The sequence below is a fragment of the Nanorana parkeri genome, unplaced genomic scaffold (assembly GCF_000935625.1).
Source record: "Nanorana parkeri isolate BGI_ZX_2015 unplaced genomic scaffold, ASM93562v1 scaffold433, whole genome shotgun sequence".
Classification (NCBI taxonomy): domain Eukaryota; kingdom Metazoa; phylum Chordata; class Amphibia; order Anura; family Dicroglossidae; genus Nanorana; species Nanorana parkeri.
The window spans coordinates 177,674-202,099 of NW_017306701.1; the positions used below are offsets into that span (position 1 = coordinate 177,674).

At 40.1% G+C, this 24,426-nt stretch overlaps 1 protein-coding gene across 1 annotated transcript in view; it reads left to right on the forward strand.

Moving 5' to 3' along the window:
- The window catches only part of PENK (proenkephalin), a 14,326-nt gene extending 9,503 nt beyond the window's left edge, over positions 1-4,823 (forward strand). The window contains exon 3 of the mRNA XM_018560118.1: positions 3,914-4,823. Coding sequence (XP_018415620.1) covers positions 3,914-4,531 — 618 coding nt within the window. The 3' untranslated portion in view covers positions 4,532-4,823. The remainder of the gene's footprint in view (positions 1-3,913) is intronic.
- Positions 4,824-24,426: the final 19,603 nt, after the last annotated feature.

Consider the following 24,426-nt stretch of genomic DNA (forward strand, 5'->3'; position numbering starts at 1 on the left):
AAAGGCAGAACATTTTACCCTTTTACCCCAGTTTTTGTTGACTTTAACTTCTTGTCTCTGGACTTGACATTCCAAATCTAAATCCAAAGTCATTTAAACCCACCATTGCACCTTTAAGAAATACGCACATAATTGTTATTTTTTTACAAAGGAGCTTAATGCAATGAGCTATTTAGTTCATTTGAATACAAATGGTTAGATACAATTTACCTGCACAGGCATTAAATAATACTGATTGCAGTGTGATGATGGTTTTTTGGGGTAAAAGGATTCTTACACAGGAATGTAAACTGTTCACTAGCAGGAACTTATATTATAGTGACTGTTCAGCAGCTTACTACAGATGTAATATGCTCATTGATCAGGTATATATACCAAACTGTATTTTTATTCTAAGCCATGTAACCTGGTACAATATAGTGTCTTTATTTGAAATGACAAGTATAAGATTCCAGAGTCTCTTTTAGTAATACTTTTCGATTGCATAATATTCTGGGTCTCTTTGGATCCCTTCCACTTAATACTGCCAGTGATTTGCATCCTGCCCAGAGAATAATGACCAGATGTTCTTTAAAACTCACATCAGTTTTTTATGTGCACATTAGCACATTAATACTAGCAAGCAGAGGTCCACAGATCCAATGGAATAACAACAGAATGCCATAGATGATCTGCAAATTAAAGTAGTTTGTTTAAAAGAAATACTGTGTTTACAACAAATCAACCAAACCAACAAATATTTTGGGGACAACCTTTTCTTTAACCATTCTGTTTCTGACATCCAAGGTATTCTAAGTGAAAGACAATCCTTCTGGAAAATAAGCTGTATTTTTCCCTTTTAAAAAGATGAAATATCTCTTAGTTTCAAGAAATAAAAAACAAGATAACTACAGCACAGATCAGCTTCAGGCTTATTCAGTTCTTCAAAAAGTATGTTAAAAAAACAGATCATCTTATAAGAAGAATCAATTCTGGAATGACATTTAAAAGTGCTTTTATGGGATGCATATTACAAATTAAAGCTTTATGATTTCATAAATCTTTCATCAAAAGAAACTTCAACTTAGTCGAAGTAGATAACAGACTGTGAAGATATTTAGAAAGCTTAAAAATTAAGGTGTGTGGCTGCCATTATCAGAAACTAATGATGATTATGATTGGGCATTTTTAAGCATATTTTATGCTGACATTGACTATGCTTTTTATATTAAAAAAAAACACATTTAGTACTTTAGACAAGTGTTGCTGTTAGGGATTTCTTCCTAGATATGGCTCTTTCTCTAGGATTTTGTCTTATCCCAGATTTCACCAGAAACTGGTATTGCAGTGCATTCCAGTGCTCTCTAAGAACAACGTGACCTATTCGGTATAAGATTTGTAAATCTGTACAGCCAAGCTACATCACATCTCTTACAACCAGCTGCTGACGCATACTTTTTTATTAATGAAACCAATTTATTTCAGAGTTGATTTACCCCCTATAAACCACAAGAGTCCAACTAAACCATAATTTCAAACTATGATAAGAGGGAACCTTATAACCCCAAAACACTTTGGTTTGTTATCTTTGTACTTCTGTGATGAAGTAAGTTTACCTGGACGCCTATACTTTTGGTGTGAAACTTTTATTTTTCTTATATCCTCCAATCACATGATCCTGGAACTCCTGCAGTGAGCACAACAAGGTCCCAGACCTCACATCTGACAACACTATAACTGAGCAATAACGCCTGGTCTTGGACCTGCCCCAGCCTGTAAATGGAAAATAAAGGAGTACATTATAAGTACAACTAAACTAAATCCAGTTACTGTGTGATACACAAGCCTTCATAAAGTTAACAAAAAAACTTCCTTTACCTTCCCTGCCTGAGTCAATTCCTCTTTAATTTGTGTCTCACACGCTTCCCTCCCAGTGTGTACAGGGTTTGATTGACAAGCTGTAGGCTTATGAATCAGGAGTAACAATGCTGCAACATTTTCTCATCCCACTGTAGTGTAAGGAGGAATAGCCTACATCAGAGTGGCAACTCTGCTCTGAAGTTAGGAACAGTGCAGCATCATTGCCACACCATCACCGTAAGCTACATTAGGTGCACTTCACTGGCAGACTCAGCAGGCATTTTGTGGGACTTTGCAGTGGAAGAGAAAACTATAAGTTTGATGGGCTTATAATTAGGTGCATCATTGCATGTTTTTTATTGGGAGGCCATAGTTCTATGTTAATTATTTTTAATTATGCCTTAACTGTTTTAAATGGTGGCTTTTATATCAGGTGCAACCAATTATAATCTATCTTATACTGGTCTGAGTTCTGCAGAGTGAATACTGATTTGGTGCATTAAAGGAAAACTATGGGGTTAAGGCTTTTCCCCATAGTTCTACTTAGGGTAACGGGAGGACACAAACTAGCGTCCTCCCGTCACCCTAAGCTCAGTATACCACGAGCTACAGCTCACGGTACACTGAGACGCCACAGTATACCGCAAGCTACTGATCGCGGTATACTGAGACGTTGCAGCTGAAGTGGATCCCAACAATTATGTCTATGTAGAGGCAGAGCCAGCTGTACCCGCCCCCTCCCCTGTCACGGCAGAGAGCTGTGACAGGATCGAGAGGTGAGCGAACGCTGGTATGTGTTCGCTCACCTCCCGATCTACTGAGCCGACCTGTGACAGTCTCATTGTCACAGGTCGGCTAGAACTATGAGGTGAGTGAAAAGCACTCACCTCATAGTTCTTCTTTAATGAATAGCGTTCCCCTTCATTTTGTTCTCTATGTATTTACTATCATGAGACAGTTAAGGGCAAAGACAGGATGAGAACCTCACTTCTTACAACCATAGAGGGCACCATTTTGTTATATTGGTGTATATCACGTGGATGTTTAAAATAAATCAAGAGTAGGAGCAAAACATATCCTGCACAAAGGCTAATTGCTGACTTTTCTGCTATTGAATACAAATCCACAACATGGTATTATACAGCCTGTGGTGCTTATACCTGGTTTCCTGATATGACAAAGACATCAATACAAATGATTTAGTCATTGCATTATTCTTTAATAGCATAGATACATTCGAAAATAGAGAAAGTAAAGAGAGAAAGAAAAGCTGTCACTCATTTCGTGCTATGTGATAAGTTTCTGAATGCAGCGGATGCAGCAGAACTTTGTGCAGTGTGATATTTGGTAAACTGTGGCTAAATATATTTGATGAAGTAAGTGAGGAATTAAATTGAATATGTTCTTTGAATGTAATGGTCTATAACACATGCAGTAATGAAAGAACATGAAACATGGAAAATCAGTACTGACATTTTTTAATTTAATAACATTTTATTAAAATTACTTTGAAGTCATACAAAAATATGTAATGCAGAGGAAGTACAGAGGTCCAGGTAGAGAACACCTAGTGACAGGATAGGGATGAGCAATAAAGTTTGGTCTAGGATATATGCTTGCTGAACCACTGACTGATGAATACTAGACTACAATACAAATAAAACAAATATAATGTAAGTACTATATATTTAGTGGCAATTCTGTAAACAATGTGTACCTTAATTCAAGCTGGTAGACAAACTGATGGATCTGATTTGTGAAAACTAGAGACTACAGTAGAAATACGGACTGCAACAAATCAATAATGTTTCAACCTTCAAAGAAAACAGAATTGGTTGCTGTAGAAAATCTTTTGCTCTAGTCTTTATAAATCAACCCCACTTAGTGTGCATGAACAAAGGCGGTAAACATATGTGTGTTATGCTCTAGCAGTGTTAATATGTATCCTAAAATGGCCAATCCAGTAAAGGATTGAATTATTTTTATTTCTAGGAAATTAGTGACAAATATATGTTTTAAAGCTGTGTATAAAAGCCTTTATAAAGCTCATATATACATGTTAATCTTGTTACAGACTTGCACATTGGAATGTGAAGGAAAGCTGCCCTCTGTCAAAGCCTGGGGAACATGCAAAGAGCTTCTTCAAACAGCTAAAGAGGACAATGCTCAGGAAACTGAGAAAGAGATAGATGATAGCCACTTATTAGCTAAAAAATATGGGGGCTTTATGAAGCGATATGGTGGCTTCATGAAAAAGAAAATGGATGAACTGTACCACACTGAACCAGAGGAAGAGTCTGCTGGTGGAGAGGTTCTTGCTAAGAAGTATGGAGGTTTCATGAAGAAAGAATTTGACAGTGATACTTCAGATGTCCTCAGAGAGCTTCTAGGTAATGGTGTGGATGCTGACAGTGACGCACCAGGAGAGGTAAACAAAAGGTATGGCGGCTTCATGAGAGGTTACAGAAGAAGTCCAGATGTTGAAGATGAGGCTAAAGAGTTGCAGAAGAGATATGGCGGGTTTATGAGAAGAGTAGGCAGGCCTGAATGGTGGCAGGACTACCAGAAAAGATATGGCGGGTTCATGAGGCGCTATGCTGATTCTATTCTTCCTTCAGATGAAGATGGTGAGAGCTATTCCAAAGAAATACCAGAAATGGATAAAAGATATGGCGGATTTATGAGATTTTAATTCCATTCCCTCCTACCCCAGATTTATTGAAAAAGACTGCCTCATTGACCATATTTTATTGTAATGTGTTGCCTGCACTGTACAGTTTTTTACTGTCTTAGTTAACAACGCAACTCGTACTCTGTTATATCAGGCTCTGTGTTCTTTATAACTCAACAACAAAATCTGTTTGTCACATTTAAGTTTATACTGTAGGTATTATGCTGAAAATATTTTTGTTACTGTATTTTTTTTCTTTTAAATGGAATACATCTATCAATGCTTATTGTATATAAATAAATTATTCATCATATCTGCACAGTTTATGGCTTGTCACTTCTATCGCTACAGGTTAATGTGCAAGAATACAAATTCAAACTGCCAGGTACTTTACCTCTCTGCTGAAGGCTCCCCTTGATTCATGCTTTGATAATCATATCTCCTATTGCATCCTTTGGCTATTAGGGTCTGCTACATAACCAGAACAGCCTCTGAAACCATTTATGCACACCTTTATGGCAAGATGCAAGGAGAGAAATTTACCATCAGGAAATTCAGGAACTGTGAAACATATTATATCTAGCAGGAGTCACTGTAAGAAAACAGCCAGTAGATTCCTTAAAGGTGAACTCCAGGCAAACAGATAAATATATGGTTGAAATACTGTATATATGGTAGCTGTTTTACCTGCAAAAGAATTTGCATTTCTGTCCCTTCATTCCTGAGATTTATAGAGCCCTGAAAGACAGGGTTGGTAACCTGTCTTTTCTCTACTGCAATTAAGTAATACAGCTAGGTCACCTCCCTGTCCCCCAGCCTGTGATTAGATAGTAAATGAGAGGTAGAAAACAGATAAGTCATTCCTCCACTCATTCTGATTTCACCTACAGACAGCAAGTTCCTTTTAAACACATAAGCACTATTGCAAACCTGATTGGCTTCTAACAGTAACCCTCCTCCCCCAGTTTTGGCTCTGCTGTACCGGGAACTGCAAGAGGCAATTTTCAAGTCAAATTTGGGTATGTGTTGTTTTTAAAAATACATTACATTTTCTTTAAATTAATACATAACTTCTATAATGAGTGTTTTTCTTTATCTGCCTGAAGTTTAGCTTTAAAGCAACACTTCCTGCCATCTGCAGAAAACAGAGAGGCTTGTAGAATGCCTCTGGCGCTCTAAGCATTTACCAGAAAGCAGAGGCTGCAATGGAAGATAAGGATATGTAATGCTTATCTCTGTTGATCACTTCCTGCACTGGAGAGAAGAGATCATGAAAGGAACATGGTAGAAAAAACACAAAACAAATGTATTTAGAGATGAATTCCACTCATATTAAAATAATAATTACATATATTAGGTTTGATTACCCATCTAAATTACAACATACAAAATATTTTCATTCTCCAATGTAAAGGTGGTAATATGCAAAGTGCCTTGGCTGCTCAACTGCCTGCATCATAGCAAGAGTAAGTTTAGTTTGAAAGTATATTGGGAAAAGGAAAATTCAAGTAAGTCTCTCCACCTTGCACAGTGGATTTTTTTTTTTTTTACTTTAGGAAATTTTAGTTTTATGTTTATGTTAATATGGCCTTTTTTTAAGTATGGGGTGTTTAAAGCAGATAATTCACTTGACACGGACCGTTTGTTTGTAGCTAGCTGCTGCATTGTTTGAAAGAAAGAAAAACAAACAAACTGCAAGAAATGAGTGCACCTAAACAACCTTATATTGTACACTTACTTTCAACAAACCCTCTATCCTCATTAAAAAAATAAAAGTTAGGCATACTTCAGGTAGGCCTATTATCTCCTATTAAACCTGTTTTGTTGCTGGTTCATTTTACACTACTATACCTTTTGCAGTATCCTGATTCTTGACGTAAAACCCCAGTTTGTGCTCCTTGTTTCTAGTACATTTTGGTCTATTATTCCTGATTAAAACAGTACTGCTACTGGACAGTTTTACAATGCTGTATCAATTGCGGTTTCTTAATTCTTAATGAAAGCTTGAAAGCTTGAAAGAAATGGCAGGATAGTTTTGCATCTGCAAGAACGGGGACAGCCTCGGAAATTTACCCATTACTACTGTGCAGCAGAATAAACAGAGACAATATTAGCAGTCAGCAAAATTATTACAGTATATTAATCTTCTAGAATGTCTCTCAAATTTGGAAGGCACAGTGTACTAACAAGCTGATGAGATATTTGAACACCATAAAAGAGGAGCAGAACTGTATTGATTGTGGTGGCTCGCAGATGGATCATGAGAGACCATACCGCCATCATTTGACCATCAAAATTCCACAGCTTGCAGTAAGACATGGCAGCAGGCCCCAAGATGTCGGTGAAGATTGGACTAGAGCAATTGTTACGGTACCATGCACAGGTGTCCCCACACCGCGCGCAGGTATCTATAGAAGAGAGCCAATTACGTGACCACACCAAACAGTGCTTATGAACTATAATTTATTAGCTACTCCAAAACACCACAACCATAAGCACCCCCACCACCACCCGCAAGTAACATATAACAGCCTAACTAACACAAATGACAAAATACACACCGAAGACAACAGGACAAACCCTGGGGAGCAGGACAACAAGAGGGGAGCCACTGATCAGAAGACCTCAGGGGTAAGGGTCAGGATTCAAGGCAGGACCAGGATGAAGGCTACAGGAAACAGGATTCAGGAAACAGGATACAGGAAATGGCAACAATACTGAGGCACAGGCTCAACAGCAAGGAGAGGCCAAATACCCTCCCAGATCAGCACCAGGTGGTGACTAATTGCTGGGAGACACCTGAAGGTAAGCTCTGGAACTGCAGGATCAGGTTCCAGCTCCGCAGTGCCACCTGGAGTTGCTCTGGTCCCTGACAGCAATGCTGAGGCTGCTGTTTTTGTAAGCTATCATATGTAACTAAGAGAAGTAAATGTTAAAGTGGATCTTTAGTTGACAGAAAAGCTTTTATTGTAGAAGAACTCTGTATGTCCCTTCTGCAATAAAAGCATCTTACCTGCCTGCTAGCAGGTCCCTAAAAGATTGTAAACCAAGCCTTGAGTGGGCAGCTCAGTATTCCATGGTTCCAGCCTGAATCAACTTACATGCGCATACGTATGTGTAGTTGTGTCATCCTAGGCCAGTCAAACAAGATGCAAAACCCTAAAGAGCGGGCAAAGATGTTTGTGTCGGCGAGGGAGCTAACTGATGTTGTAACACTGGAGGGGTGGAGAGATGAGAATTAGCAGCTTTAGTTTCTATTCAATTTTCATTCTTTGTTATTGTTAGTGAGTGTGTTATTATTCATTAGTATTATATTGGGAGGCTTTAATTTAGATATATGTTGTTTACATTATTATATATAATATCTTGGCATATTCTGGATTATAATCCCATCACATTACACTTACTAAGTAGTATAGTAAAGCAAAGATAAGGATGGTGTTCCTGGCACATGAACATTTTAAAACGTCAGCCATGATAGTTGTAATATTCCTATCCTGACCAATTTAAGCTAACTTTACAAATAGTGTGGTGTACATTGTTTTCAGTTAGATCACACCTGACCCACAGACTTGTACTGAGAGAGGAGCAGTGAAGCATAGAGACTGCACAGTGCTACTATGCAGGAAGGAAAGCCTACATACAATATGTAATGAGCAAAGGGGCTGCATCTAGTGTAACAAGGACACTCCACTGTAGTCCAGGTAGGTCAAGGAAACACAGTTTATTGAAAGGGAAAACACAAAATAGCTTGAAACAGCAACATACGACAGTCTTTTAGCTTCGCTCGGTAGCTTTCCACAGCTTCAAGACACTCACGCTTGCTCACCCCTCGTGAGCCCTCACTCTGCTCTCTCTTAGCAGTCTGTCCGACAGGTCCCTGGGGTCACCAACCTTCCTGACCTCTCCCAGCCACCCCTGGCTGTTCCGTGTGCGTCCAGCACGCACCCGAGTTTGTCTGTGTCCGTGTGCTCCCTGCACACACACAACTCCAACACTTCCCTGAGCACTCGGCTGGCTTCCTGATAAGGCTGCTCTCAGCCACCTGATTAGCCCAGGCTGGTCATTGGCAACACCTGGCCCCAGGACTGGAGATCTCATCCCACCCAGAGCTCTATGAAATCTCCAAAGCTCCAGATCCCAGCTGCAAATAGGAAAACCTGGAATAACCTGAAAAGCCAGGTTCTTCCTTATAACCTGCTTTACTTTCTGGACCCTCTCAGCCCCTTTGGCTGAGAGTCCTGGGTGCCAAGGTCGCCATCCTCCACCGTGGCATTGGCTTACACTGCCACACTAGTTACATTTATATTTACTAACTGTATATACAGTAGATGTAACTGTATAAACTTGCTCACGTTTACATATATACCTAAGGGTAGCCATAGAGAAGCACACATATACCTGAGATGCTAGACAAAGACATGTATGCCTATGTCCCTAAGTGGACTAAGATGCCATCCTTATCCAGCCCATTATACTTCTAACCCTTCACCCCCTGCAGAAAAGTGAACAATAAGGCCCCACTCACAAAAAAATATGCCTGTGTAATACAAAGTGCTATTACCCTCTACTAGTTTAGAAATGGGCCAATAGTTGCCCAATAGTTACAATAGTTTGATATTGAAAGAATGTTTTACTTTTATTGGGCCATTTATAGCCACCCCGAAATATTTATAAAGATTTTTGCTTCCTAAAGGACAACAGAGAATAGTAACACAATGGTAAAAGAAAGGTAATACAAAACAAATCTAGTAAATGTTTCTTCCATTATTTTTTATTGTAACAAGAGGCCATGTACAAATGCATGTAACTAATGTAAGCAATTAATGTACACAGTTTACACAGTATAGGGTACAAATTAGATTGATGACGGTTTGCACCAGGCGTGTCAAACTAGTGTTTCACAGGCCACATGTGGCTCTCTCTCTCTCTCCTTCTCTGTGGCCCTCAGTGGTTTAGGGATTGAAAAACTGAATGCACCCCTGCTATTCTGCAGTTGACAAGTTATACTTACTAACATCATTTTTCATCTAAATACATCAGCAAAAGTTTTATGGTCCCTTTCTCAAGGAATAAAAAATGTAAGTTGCAATTATTATATCACGTACCTGACTGGAGACTCAGCTGAGAAGGGGGCTGCCCGTGCACCTCTTGTCCCACACCTCTGGAAGTAGAGACAGGGGATGAAAGGACAGAGTGGAGCACAGGTGTGGGTACTGGTGGCTGGCCGGTTCTTGAGGAGGTGCTTGAGTGCGTTGGACCACCCGGGGAATCGGCAGGACCGGGATGACACTGGGACCTCTTGAACGCAGAGCAGGCAATAGGTGTGAGCCCAACTGACCACTGGCTGCATGTAGTTGTTCAGGGTACTGATGGAGTGATCCACCAAGTGGCAGACCAGGAGGGAAGTCAGGATCAAGCCAAGATCATACACAGGGAGCCGAATTTCTAGGTGCCAAATCACATATCAGGAGCAGGTTCAGGAAACGTTGGTCAGGGTCATACATAGGAGATCAGAGAGCAGAGGTACCAAATCAGAAGGAGGAAGCGGAGTTAATTGGTCACAAGCCGGATTCATACACAGAAAATCAGTATACTGGAACAAAGTACAGGGCACACAGGGACTAGCTGAAGGCCACACATGCAACTTGGTCATGACTTCTTGTCTGTTTATATAGGATAGTGTGCATGCTAACGAGCGCGCTTCCGTACACTAACGTGCATGCGCTATTGCGCATTAACATTCCCATATGCACGCATTCACGTGCTAAAGCGCGTTTACCAGAAACTTTCAGCAATGGATTGCATGCTTGTGTGCATGCACGTTTTTGGGCAGGAGACAATCTGCAGGTAAGTCTCTTACATATTGCTATAATGCAATAGAAAAAAATAATAAGTTCCAAGACAGGTAGGTGCTGCCCTTGAAGATTTAGTCCTCTAAATTTGGCCCATTGTTTCGTCTGAGTTTGGAATGCCTGGTTTACACAGCATTGGGTATAAATAGGATTGATGATGAAGTGATGCATTACACATAAGGTTAAAAAGCATATCAGTTCTGTTTGCAGTCATATCTGGCCAGTTTGCCCAAATTAAAATAATTAGAGGCCCCCCAGGTATCTGCCCCCTCCCAGTGCAATAAGTACAGGGGCACATTTGTACCATTTGTACTCATTATTATTTATAGAAAAAGTGAAGATGTAAATATACACACTGACATCATAAATATAAATTTAATAAAACCATGTAAACCATGTCCCCCCACTAATCTATCATTAATTAGGTCATTATGCAATATCAATCTAACATTAATTATGACCATGCACTGTGATAGATGATCACTGACAGCATCTCTGGCTGTTGTTTTACATTCTATCTGCTGTGGCTCTGTCGTGGGGGGGGGGGGGGGGGGGCGGTGGATGTGCAGCAGAAAACCATTTTCAGGTGGTATATCATTGATGTGCAGGAAACATTATCTGGAGGCAGTGAAACATTGTCTGGTGTCAGATGGTTGTGATTGACAATGGATCTACATCATTGGACAAATATGATTGACGAGGGGTTTCTATTGGGGGACAGGGTGTCTTTACTTATTTCCCTGGGAAGGGGTGGATAACTGTTGGCTTCCAGAGTTCTATAAGTCCCCCCTCATAACCTTTTTGGGGTGACCTGAAAGGAAGAGAGACAAAGTGTGTTGCAAAGGCTTTCCCCCCTACACTGCTAGGTACAGCCTCAGTGTTGAAAGGCATGTGGCCTGGTAGGGTTTATAGGCCGCACTCCATTTTTCTGGCCACCCAGGCTGCATGCCTGGATAAGGGTCTGGTTAGAATATTAGGGAAAACTTTGGATACAGGGAGATAATGCAGCAATACTCTGCATTGTTATGCTGCATGTATGTCAGTGTATCTGGTTTACTAACCTATACCAACAATGAGATTTCAGTTAACTGTAATAATATCAGTGAAATGCTGGTTCTTACTGGTTGCCTGAACTTGGAACTTTACTCAGTATTGTAAAATGTTGTCTACAATGCAGTAACTCATAGCACCTAATCAATTTTGTATTTACAAAATTCAGATCAGTAAAAAATAAATTCTTATTTGATGTTTTAGGTTACTGCCATTGACTAGGCCACAAACATACCTATTCACATTAGGCAGAAATGCATGGTGGGTCATTTCATACAATGTACACCATATTGTGAATTGTTTTTCATACAAACAGGTCTATTTACGTAGACAAACTCTGGAGCCTTATATTATCCTAAGAAGATACATAACCGACGCATCCCTTCCTGTCACCGGAGGAAAAACATGGGAAAATAGTACTGTAGAGTTTCTACATAATAGTTTTTAAACTGAGAACTTTTTGTACTCTCTGCAGCAACCAATTAGGCTCTAAATTTCAGGTTTCCAAAAAAGTCTGATTGGTTGCTACAGGAAACATGAACTGCTCTTTGGACATTTGTGTGGATGAGGCCCTTTGTTCTTCTACTTATCTTAATAATGTGTATATTAGAAGAAAATGAAGGCGAAAACACAGCAAGAGAAAAAAGATCTTATCTAATGCTACCAGTGACAGTTGGGTGTCAGAGATAACATTTCACCTTCCAGCTGGGTATTATTGAACCTGAGGATGATTCTACTTATGCAATACATGCAGCTACTGTAAATTTCCCTTGCTACCTGGCCATGTAATTGCAGGACTCCTGTCTTGTGTCTCAACCATGTCTCATTGTAAAGAACTTTTCTACTTTCACACATAAAGAGGAAAACCTGTGCACACTTTCTACAGACCCCTGTTGCTAAATGGTAGGGGGTCCACAGCCTATACCCAAATCATTAAGCTGTTTGAAGTGAACTGCTATACAGCTTCAAGGCTAATGCCATGCTCCAAGCAGCTTGCCTTCCCAAAAGAGGCTTGTTCCATTTGAACTTCGAATATAATCCAGTAGCACAGCAAAATGCTCAGAAAATATCAATAGTCTTTAGTACTGTTGTAATCTTTCAGGAGATTATGCTGATTATATGTCAGAGCCAGCAGTCATTGTATTGAAATAGTGGTGCTTATGTAGAGTGTAAGGGTAATATTGTGGTTATGAAAAGATTAATGATGCTTGGCTGAAAACAATTTATTAATACGCCAGAACGGCTTGCTACACAGAGAGATCATCCAGAGTTAAAGGCATTTACGTAATATCATTTGGTGCTGTTTAATATTCACAGTACAAAAAATGTATACAGAAAATCATCATAAAAGTATGATGCATGAAATGTTTTATTAAATCAAGCTGTGCAGTCCAGTGCTATTCATCGGATTACTAGTCAACATAAATATACACAGTTCATTTTGTGTCATGGTATAAAAATGAAGGCTCACAGGCAACCCATGTTAGTTATGTAGAAATCAAATACTGCTGGCTCTTATTGTATAATACTTGCATTCAGTTTAACCCCTAGAATTAACCTGTCACTGCCCAGTAGCAGGCATTGTAACATGACTGCAGACTCCTGACCTGCTATTAAGATTCTCCTACTGCATACCCAAAAGAAGGAATTTATTGTTTGGTATGGCACATCCCATATGCACTGAGCACACCTATCTACAGGTCTCTAAGTCAAACAGCTTGTACAGCTGAATGGAACACACCTTATATAGCTGCTAGATGCAGGCAGATTTGTATATCAATAAAACTTACAAGATCAAAAAAGTACAGAACGATCAACACAAGGTTCTCAAAAAGGATCCCAGAAGCAAATTAGGAGAGTTGCCAGTAAAGCAGATTTTATTAAAGCCTACCTGAATTTTCACAGCCTGGAAAGAAAAGTCTGTCCACTGCCAACATGCTGTAGAGAAGGACCCTACTCTCTGTGTAGAAGCAATGGTTTATTTGTAGAGGTCTGACACTTCCCTGCCAACTCCAAACTAGAGCATGCCAATAAGCAAAGCTCATGCTCCCTGCTGATTGGATCACTCTAGGTCTGACTCAGCAGGGGGTGTGTTGGATACCTGCAAAGAGACCGCTGCTTCCTGATTGAGAATAAGGGTCCATCTCTACAGCAGAGGACAAGCTTTTCTACTCATGATGTGGTTGCTTTCTAAAGTAAACAAACTGTAAAGAAAACATACTTTGCACACTTTTGGTAATGTTACTTCTGCAATGTATTTATCCAGTATACTGTAAACTGAAAGGTTAGTTGGCCTTTAGAAATATTATACTGTAAGTAACTGATAATATGTACAGAACATATTGGATTCCCTTCTCCTTCTTTGTCCTTCAACGTTAATTACGTTTTCTTCACTACTGAAAACCAGCGATGACACAATTTTGGACCTCACACAGTGTATGACACATTTGAAAAAGGTATAGTTCAAGAGGATATCATTTTCGGCCTATCATCTTGTCAACTTGATATGTATACAGCATTTAACAGGTTTGTTGAAGAACATGAGATCTTAAATTCCACACAAAGCTGACAGACACAAATTTAGAGTGTTATACAATCAAAGTCTCTGCATCTTCTTTTACTGTGATATGATCAGATGTGCTGGAGTGGAACAGTTTATAGTGAGTGTAAAATCTTTGTGCATCTGACTTTGATAGGTACACAATTTCAACCTTCGAGTGGAATTTTACAAAAAACATGGCAAATGGTTACTTCCACTGCCAGGTTTTGCAGGTTTGTAGTTACTACTGCCTGTGACCACATTAGAACTATAAACCAAATCCCTATCACTCTATCCAGCTAGTCAATAAACAAATACTACCTCAAATGTTTCAACTGTCCTGCCCATGTGCACCTTTCCCATGCTATGTATAAATTGGTCTGAGCTGCTGCCATTTCTTGTTTTGTTGAATTTGGTGTGGCCACACAGTGGGGTCTTCAGCTCCCTTGAGTGAGTCTGGGCTTCTGGTGTGCTGCTGTATCTTTAAAGAGAAAGGGGCTAACTTTAGGTAAGCCTCCTTCCAGTTTACTAATTGCTAGAGCTAATCAATTAGATTTTACATATATTTTAAAAGTATGTAACAAGAATCACTGTTCTTAGCCTAAATGTTTAAAGCTAAACTCCAGGCAAAGGAATTATCCAATATTCAAAGTCCCATCTTTTACCCCATTTAATGAAGCAAAAAAGATTTTCTGTTTACTTTGCACCATTATAGAGATATTTTTATTGGTAATCCCTGTGACATTATCGCAAGGGCTTCTTTAGAAGTATCTCTAGCTGGAGGCAGTAGGAGGGGCTGACAGAGCACCGTTCGTGTCTTCCTGTCTGCAGTTTTGCAGGAGTGGTGGGCTGAAGCTTCAACTCTACCCCTCCAGTTCACTACTACTTGGGCTCTATGCTCCTTTGGCCATAGGCCTGGTTGGGAATCACCCACTTACACTACATCTGTAACAAAAAAAGTCAAGACAACTAGACTTGCTGTATTTTTCTTGAAGGCGTTTCACTGGTCATCCAACCAGCTTTTTCAATTCAGAATGACTTGTACACAAAATCTCTGGGAATCAATATGGTGAATCAGTAGAAAGGCATCATGGCACACTCACAAACCAGCATGTAAAATAACTTGTCTCACCACTAAGGACAATGACAGAGGTTTGGATACACGTCTTCTGCAAAGGATGTGTAAGCCGCACTGCCGCGCCAAGGCACCTCTTATAGTGCGGTCCTAACTCTAAACTATGAGAGTCTCCATCTTGGAGCACATGGGGGCAGAAGATATCAAATTGGGTGCTAAATCATCATTGTATGTGGCGGACAATAGATGTCTCACCCCACCACCACCACCACCACCACCACCTCTTTTTAAGCCTGGCTTCTCCATTTTTACATAAACGGTCTCTTTCAGGGCCTGTTCACATGAGATCAGGTCCTGATCAGCAGACGTGGAGCTGCTGATGCAGTGCATTTTTGACGCGTTTTTGATGCGTTTTCGGTCCGGATGCTGACAGTTAATTTTTTTATTTTTTTTTTAGCCAAGGGGCCGTCAGTATGCAGATTCAGCCTCTGAGGTCACTTCCGCCCTCTCGGAACATCTACTTCCCTTTGTGTATGTAAAGCTGGTGATCAGACATGTATCACATATTTGCAGGCATGTTGATGGTGCTGGCTACAGCAATCTGCAGAGAATGAGCTCGCAGGAGACGTCATTATTGGGTACACCCGATCTTGACGCTCCGGGACTCCAAGGGTCAGTTCTGGAGTTTGTATGAGGATTTGCGAGGTCACCCAGATAAATTTGTTTCCTTTACTCGTATGTCCATGGCAAGGTAATGGGCATGTTCCAAATGTTTGCAGTTCATGTCGTTACATCTACCCCAACCTGTCTGTCTATCGTTGATAACATCATAATAAGTGGAGCAAGAATACAAATTTTTTTTCCTTAGCTGCATTGCGTTTCCGATCCGTTTTCGTTTCGTTTTCGTTGCGTTTCGTGCGTTTCCGGACTGGACAAAATGTGACATGCAGTATTTTTTCTGTCGTAAGTTGAACGGACTGCGCACGTGAGAACTGTAGCCCATAAAACACATTGGGATACATAGAGATGCATTTTGAGTGCAGCAGCGTATGGAGCCGGTCAGCATACAAAACGGACGTCATGTGAACAGGCCCTCAAACCTCTGTTAAACCAGTCCTCCTCTGCGTACTTGACTGTTTTCAAAGGAGTGAGCATTTTCCTTTAGATGTAGGTATACTGCTGAATCCTGGCCAGAGGGTTTGGCTCTTCTATGCTGTGCCTTACGCTGGTGTAGCTGTGGTTTTGTTTCACCGACATACAATTCTGAGCACTCCCTACTGCACTGGACTGCATACACAATGTTGTTCATCTTGATAATACACCTTACCATATATTCCCAGAATTATTTTTGCGCAAGTCATTCTGAATTGAGAAAACTGGTTGGATGACCAGTGAAACATCTTCAAGAAAAATACAGCAAGTCCAGTTACCTTGACTTATTTTTTACAGATATACCATGACCTGGATGAATAAGAACCTTCACAGCCACTTACACCATGTTTCAGAAGTCCCTCCTTCACCGGTTCCCTGACCTGAGACACATGGAAATTGGGGCCAGAATGGCATGTGCGTGCATCCAGGGGAACCTTTGTGGCCCTTGAGATTGACACTAAACACCACTCATTCCCAACCCAAACCAGTTTCCAATTTTACACACCCCAGATATTGGCTCAGCTATTGCATCTCACAGAGACCATTTGACCAGTCCAGCAAATTTAAAAGCAGCACTACTCATGACAACTGGATGCCAATATTATCAAGCTGAGCTTAATTTCAACTGCTGTTAGTCTTCCCCAAATATATCAACAAGAGTTTGCAAAGATGGTTCTTCAGTAGGGAAACTTCTCCCTTTTGTCATTTGCAATAGAAATGGTGTTGCTCACGATGCTCCGCTGATGCAACTGAATGTCCTCACCATTTCCCGGACTACAGGCCTAAGGCCTACTTGCTTATTACCCCAGGGGAAAGTGGGCATATATGACTTCTCCATCTCTCTTGGTTCTCCCCAAACCTCTCTCCTTATCCCATCCTTCCTCTATATATGAAGTGGTAGACAGGGGATTTAAAGCATATTTAAACCCAAAAGCAAGGATCTAGTATATTACAGCTTACCAATTCTTAGATGTGGTGGCTGCATTATTTTCCTTTTTTAATATTTTACCTTTACGTTCATTCCAAAATCAAATGGTAAAATCAAACCAAATTTTGAACGATGTTTGTCAAGTCTCTTGGTGAGATTTTTCATATGTCTATATGTACAGTATATCATACATATGCCATACATATACCTCCTTACCATCTTATCTTGAATTGTATTGTAATTGTAATGTCTTCCTTATAATGTAAAGCGCTGCACAAACTGTTGTCGCTATATAAATCCTGTATAACAATAATAATTAAACGAAAATCTACCGGCGTATGGCCAGCATGAGACTGGAAGATCCCTTTAATGGAAGGAAACGTATCTGCCTATTGATATGAATTCAGAAGGGAACTGCAATTCTGCCAGTGTAGGCAAGTGTCTGTCTCTAATGCTAAGTGAGTGAGATGTGGAACACAAAAGAGCAGGGCAGAGCTGTGCAGGAAGAGGTGGTCTAAACCCTGCGAGCACCCGAATCGCTAATCCAGTTAGCACTGTTATAGAGAGACAGTTATACAATCAGCCCAGCTCATAGTAGCAGACTGTGGCGAGTGGCCCTCTAAACAGGAAATAGGTTTCTTCTGTCAGAAGGCTAATTATTTAGCTAGTTTAACAATGGACCAGAGAAGGAAAAAAGAACAGCACATTTCCTAAAGGCATTTGGGCATCTAAATGTTTATAACAAATTAGTTGTGCCCAGAGTTCAGCTTTATTGAGGTATTTTGTGCTGACTAGCTGGATGTACCCTTTTGATTGTTCTGTGTACTGTTCTGCCCATGTGCATGTTATAAATTAATGTGTGCATCTGTCTTTCTTTGTCTTGTAAAGGTGCCCATACACTGGTCGGTTTTTACATTTACCGGCCAAAATTCGCACAGTGTGTGGGGCTGTCGGCTTTTTTTAGCCGGTATTCCTCTGATCCTCCATCAGCTGATTGAAGGAGCCAGCTGAAAAATTTTCAAGCGATCAGAGCCATCAGCCAATGAGCTGCCCGCTCCGATCGGGCATTGTAAACAGCAGGATTCCTCAATCGACATGCTGTTTGTGTTGATGGAGGAGTCAGGTCAATTTTTTTTGTTCAGCCCGTCGGTTGAATGGAAAAAATTGATAGGCGTATGGCAAGCCTCAGAAAGATTTCCCCTCCCATTCTGTGTTGTCACCAGCACAGCAGAGGAAAAATCTCTTAAATGGGTACTCAGACTGCAAAAAAAGTGCTGTATCATAAAGTGGGGAAACGGGGAAACCTTGAATCAGGTTTTTAAAGCTATCTGTGTCCTCTTTGGAAAATATCCCCCTCAATTCCTGTGTAGTCACTGAGAACACAGATAGTCATTAAAACTTGATACAGGCACTAACCCTTTCCCATTTACTATCTGTAATCCACTCACTGCTGTCCCCAATGACTACACCGGAAGTGAAACATATCTCCAAAGCAGGGACACAGGGGGCGATAAAACCCAACAGAAGTTCTACCTTAACCAAACTCTATTCAAAGATACAAACAAGTTTTGGCTGGATTTCAACTTAAATTGGTAAAGCAGAGAAACCCCATAGCAACCAATCACTGATTTAACAATGGAAAAAATAAACCTAATTGGTTTCGATGGGATACTACTCTGCATATTATCATTGTTCCATCCACTGTTATATTAAATAAGCATGAACTTCTATATATACTATTTGTTTATTTAGTTATTATAAATTACTTCAGTTTTACAACATAATAAAGTGTACAGCATTACATTAAATCAAATAACAAGAATGCATAGCACAGTAATGACTGTTTGCAAGTCAGAACTACTGAATGTATGTTTTGAATTCATAATATATATATCATGTGTGTTAACCTTTTCTACCCCATATATGTGAGGTCCTGCCTGCCTCCACAGTGACCTGTCTAATAACCCCCTCGCCTCCCTTATCATGCATACCTGTACATTGACACCCTCATCTCCATCCTCCCACAGTATGTGACCTGTACATCAACCACTTCACCTCCTCATCCCTTAGTGCATGACCTGTACATGTATCTAGTGCACCATTACCAAGCTTCATGTTTTAACCACCTTAATACCATCATTTTTCTTTATTTCCCAAAAAAATTATGTAAAAATGAGATCACCATGAGATCACCATGAGGAGTCTACATTCTAAACAGTGGTAATTTGGGGGATTTTTATACTGTCCTGGCATTTTTATTTGATGTGTTATAAAAAAACAAAAACAGAAAGCAAGGGGAACATTATCATTTTGAATGTTTTGGTCTTTCTTCCTTTATATGGTAGAAAATAAAAATCACAGTGGTTATTTAATACACCCAAAAGAAAGCCCTATATGTTTTTCTTTTTAAAAATGCCATAAAATTAATTTATCTACAGTATTGCGTGACTGAGTAATTGTGATTCATACTATGACCGCACTGAAAACTGAACAATGAGGTATTACAAGCCAGTACTGGCGTGTTTAAAGTAGAAGTTGAAACATTCTTTGTGGTTTTCAATAGAGTGGGAAAAGTGTTACAACCTCTGTCAAGTTTTTATTACCATCTGTATCCATGTTCTGGAGAGATTACTATTGTTCACTGCCTATCCTAGTTGGCGTATATAAGAAAGAAGGTTGCAAATTAATATATTACCATCTGTATCCATGTTCTGGAGAGATTACTATTGTTCACTGCCTATCCCAGTTGGCGTATATAAGAAAGAAGACTGCATATTAATAGAGTTTTGATAGAGGTTTACTTGAACACTCATACTAATGTGACAAAAAAATGAAATATTAATTTCATGCATAGTCTAGAGTTTTTATCACACAAAACAAATTCAATTCAGATCAGTGACTTGATTTGTGCTGACGTTCTTTGAAATGTGACAACATCCAGGAGGTAAAAGGAAGTAAAAACCTATAAATGATTTATCATTAGTCCCCCATTATAAAGAAAGGTTAGCTGTGACAAAATGCATCTTATTCATAATGGAATGCTGACTTTAGCTTTAAGATATTAATAAAACATGATTTAGCCATAAAGGATTTGCGGTGGTTTGTATTCATGTAAATATAGCTCTAGCTTGCAATGTTTGCATTTTCACGCAAGTCAGCTGTATCTAAACATCCATTAGAGTCATGAAGTGTTTTTAAGTTTTTTACATGGCATGAAAACACAAGTTCTGATTTTTTTTTTCTTATTCTGATGCAAAAGGTAAAAGACTCGGTGGCAATACACATTGGAGTGCGCTGTGCTGCTACTAATAGTGCATGCAGGTGCAGTTTTTACATTAGGCGGATCATTCAAGTGAATAGGCTGCCTTAGCACAATGTATGTTAATGTAAAACATGATGAATGTTAACAAGGATGTGTTAAGCGCAGTGTACAGATGCACAGTGAATGGGCCCTGAAAGTTTTCTAATAAAATAGACAATAGCTGGAGCCCCCTAAAGTTCATGGAATAAACACAGAATGGCCTAATTTGACAACAGTTAAAGTATCCTATATAAAGTAACATTGAATGGTCTTACCTGACAATAGCTGGAGAATCATCTATAGAGTAATGGCATCAAATTCTCAATTACCTTAATGGTAATTGGAGAATGTGTTCTTGTCTACATTTGCTTTGCATACCCATGGTGCACATAGACCTTAGTTGACTTGATTGTATTTTTTTTTATTATAGCCCAATCCCAGTCAAAATATAACCCCCCTCCCATCCCTCCCTCCATCTAACCTATCCTGCAGTTTTTTCATTTTTCCTTACCTTGTAAAGTAAGTTATAGTCCCCCTTCCAGCTCCCTTGTTTGCTCTGTTTCTGGGTGCAAGGGGGCACTAATCCAGCTCTACAGATATTTCCTTATGGGCCATTTCCCTACCATCCCCTTATATCGATGTCATTCCTGAGCAGACCTTGCCGCAGATAGCCAATAGGAAGTGCCTACTTCATGAATTGATCTGGACACCCCGCCATATGTAAACAAAGGTAGAAAGAGGACTCCGTACTGGATGATCATGCAAGCACGGCTTTCAGTAAGTATAATGGACATTTAGATAGGGTATATACATATGGTTTACAACGGCAGCAGTGAAAGTATAAAAGCTGACCTCAAGGCAAACAGCTAAATACAAAGATGACATATATGAGCTTTTTACCTGCCAGATTATCTGTATTTGTGTCAGTCTAGGTCTGAGATTCACACAGCACTGCCAAGAAGAGGAGGGGACCTGATCTTTCTCTGCTGCAGTTTAATTTTCACTTACAGGTCCCTGCCCCACCCTGTGATTGGATAATTAAAGGAGAAGAAGCTCACTGATGAGCACATCAATCTGTCACACTGCTGTCGCCTCCTATCAGTATGCTCCTTGCACTGCAGCAAACCTGATTGGCTTCATGTGCTGCTTCATCCTCCTGCTCTCATACCTCAGACACAGACTGTACAGTAGACTGCAGGAGGCTAATATCTAGTCAAATTTAGGTGCTCACACTACTTGCATTTAAAAACAATGCATATACTGTACTAATGTATTAATGAACACAAAACTGTATTATTTGTTCCTTTCCTTTCTGCCTGGAGTGCATCTTTAACATCAAACAAATCCTGAGCTCTATCGCATATAAAGCAAGATCACAGTCTTATGGAAAAGACTTAGACACTGCATCAATTGCTTTTCCTTTTCAAATTGAATTTGCCGATGCTGAGTAATCAGAGGTTTCGTCACCTTTTATTTAAATCTCTTTGAAATCCCGTTTATTAAAATCTCACTTGTAAAGAAAGCTTCCCAGAAGCTGGATGGAATTGGAGCTCTCGGTATTGATCTGTGCCTTGATACTGCACACATGTATATAACAGAGCTTAGCGTAAATGTAAATTGGAATGTTGGCAGACTTGTTAGAGACAGGTAACATAATTGTCTTATCAGTAAGTCACAGATTGTGTAAGTGCTAATTTGTTGGTGACAGCACTAGATGCTGCTTTGACTTTCCCTTGCAAATCATGTCCAGTTTGCCATTGCAGAGATAGATTCTTTTTCTCATGAAACAATCCAAAGGTGTTAGAAGTGTGATATGAAGTTATCAGTAAAATGATCAGATAAATGGCAAAGTGCAACTTGGTGTTTACTGAATGAATGTAGGATCAATTAACAATGAAAACAAAATTGTAAGGGGTTTGCAATAAGCAAAGGACAAAGAATAACAGGCAATGCAACTATTGTAGTAACAGGGAATGTTTCCCACTATGGTCACTAGGTGGCAGCAAAATAACAGATGGGACTGCAGACAGTAACAATTACAACCATTAAAATAATATAATAATAAAAATTAAGCAACAAGACAAAAGCTGGATTCAAAGGGCCACAGACTTTATTTTTGTTTCTATAAAATAATAAACTTCAAACCATAAATATGAGAAAACATTTTTTTTAACTATAATAAACCCAGCCACTATTGCTCAGGTTTTTTAATCTAATAAACATAAATCACAACTTCACAACTCTTCACAATATCTAGAACAACAGGACAAACAAAGGCTGTGAACAAAGGCCATGACAAAGGATGTAGGGGGGTGGTTGTTGCTCTTGTTGTCTTTAGTTAACCAACAGCTTAAAGGAGAACTATGGGGTTAGGGTTTTTCCCCATACTTCTCCTTAGGGTAACGGGAGGACACAAACGAGCGTCCTCCCGTCACTCTAAGCTCAGTATACGCAAGCTTTCTTGGGAGCAAAGTTAAAGGAGCCATCTCCCACTGCTGAGCAAGGTGGGTACAAGGGCATTCCAGTACGCATATGTACCATGTATTTATTGCTAGTAATGCTCAGATTTGTGCCATTGCTATCAAATTGGGAGGTTGTATGGCCAGCCAAATAGCACTAGGTCTGCAGTTAGTCTTCTGAGCACAGCTGAAAACAGTAGATCTGGCACCTGTCACACTTGCATTTGGGACAGTCTCACAAATTGCTCCATGAGACTCATGCGAACATCAGCGGGCGGGTAATGCTATACAAAACAATGACAGCTGACAGTGCACACTGCCCTATGCGGCCATTCACATGTATTCTGTCATGCTGCAACTATTTGCAGATGCATCCAGGGATGATCATCCTTAGGTTATGGCATGTCTGATTACATGTGAACGGCTGTGAGCGCTGTCATTGCTTTGTATAATGCCTCCCAATCCATGGCTGTTCATATGAGTGTCATGGAGCAATTTGTGAGGGTGCCCAGATTAGCCCCAATCACAAGTGTGAATGGAGCCTAAGGGGTACCTAAGTGGCAAATGATAAGATATCACATGACCCATACATTCTTTGACTATGTATAATCTTCAGATCAGCAATTGATGGGGGTACCAGGGCCGTCCCTATAATGAACAGCCTGAGACTGTTGCATCTCTTTGGGTCACGTGGGGGGGGTGGCAGGCAGAGTGGCATGGCCGCTCTGCTGCCCAATGTTTTCAGTGTGCCTGCCGCCCCCCTTTATTGCCAGTGAGTCCCAGGTTGCTAAGAGCCAGGCAGGGAGATGTGTAAGGGCCAGACACATCTCCTCGCCCAGTTTTTAGCAACCTGGGACAGTCTGGCCAGTGCCCTGCCCAGGGGAGATGAAACAGAGGCCCCACCCCCATAGTGTGCACCCAAGCCCCTCCCACCTCAGGTGAAAATGGCGAGGTTGCCCATGGGGGGGGGGGTTACATTCACTGGACTGCAGTTTAACTGCAATAGTTTGTTACAGCCAAAAAGAAAACAGTACTAGAGGAAAGATGTCATGTACTTAAAGTGCTTGGGACAAAGGTTGTTGAGATCACCCTCCTACAGGCTCAATAATCTAGGACAGATTATCAAAGAGCATTATAGGAAACCAGAAAACAAAATAAGAGACATTCCCCAGAAGACCCATAATGTACTTTATGACTTTCATTCCAAAAGTTCACATTACAGTGTTTACAAAATAACTTTTCTTATTACTGAGGATCAGACACAGCGATCCCATCCATCAGAGCTCGCCTTCCAGGGAAAAATTTAACCTGCCATCAGCCTCATATTTTACATGCTAAATAAATGCTATTCAGACTTTTACTCTGTTTCCCATGGTAGGAAATAGAAGGTGTGATTGAGCGCAGGCTGCTACAGTCAATTCTCCTGCTGCATTTTGTAATGTGTACAGGGAGCACACCATAGTCATTGATACACGGGACCTGCATGCAAAACAGCCCGAGGTAAGGAAAAATGACTCAAAAATATCAAATCTTTGTAAGCAGAGAATCAATAATTTC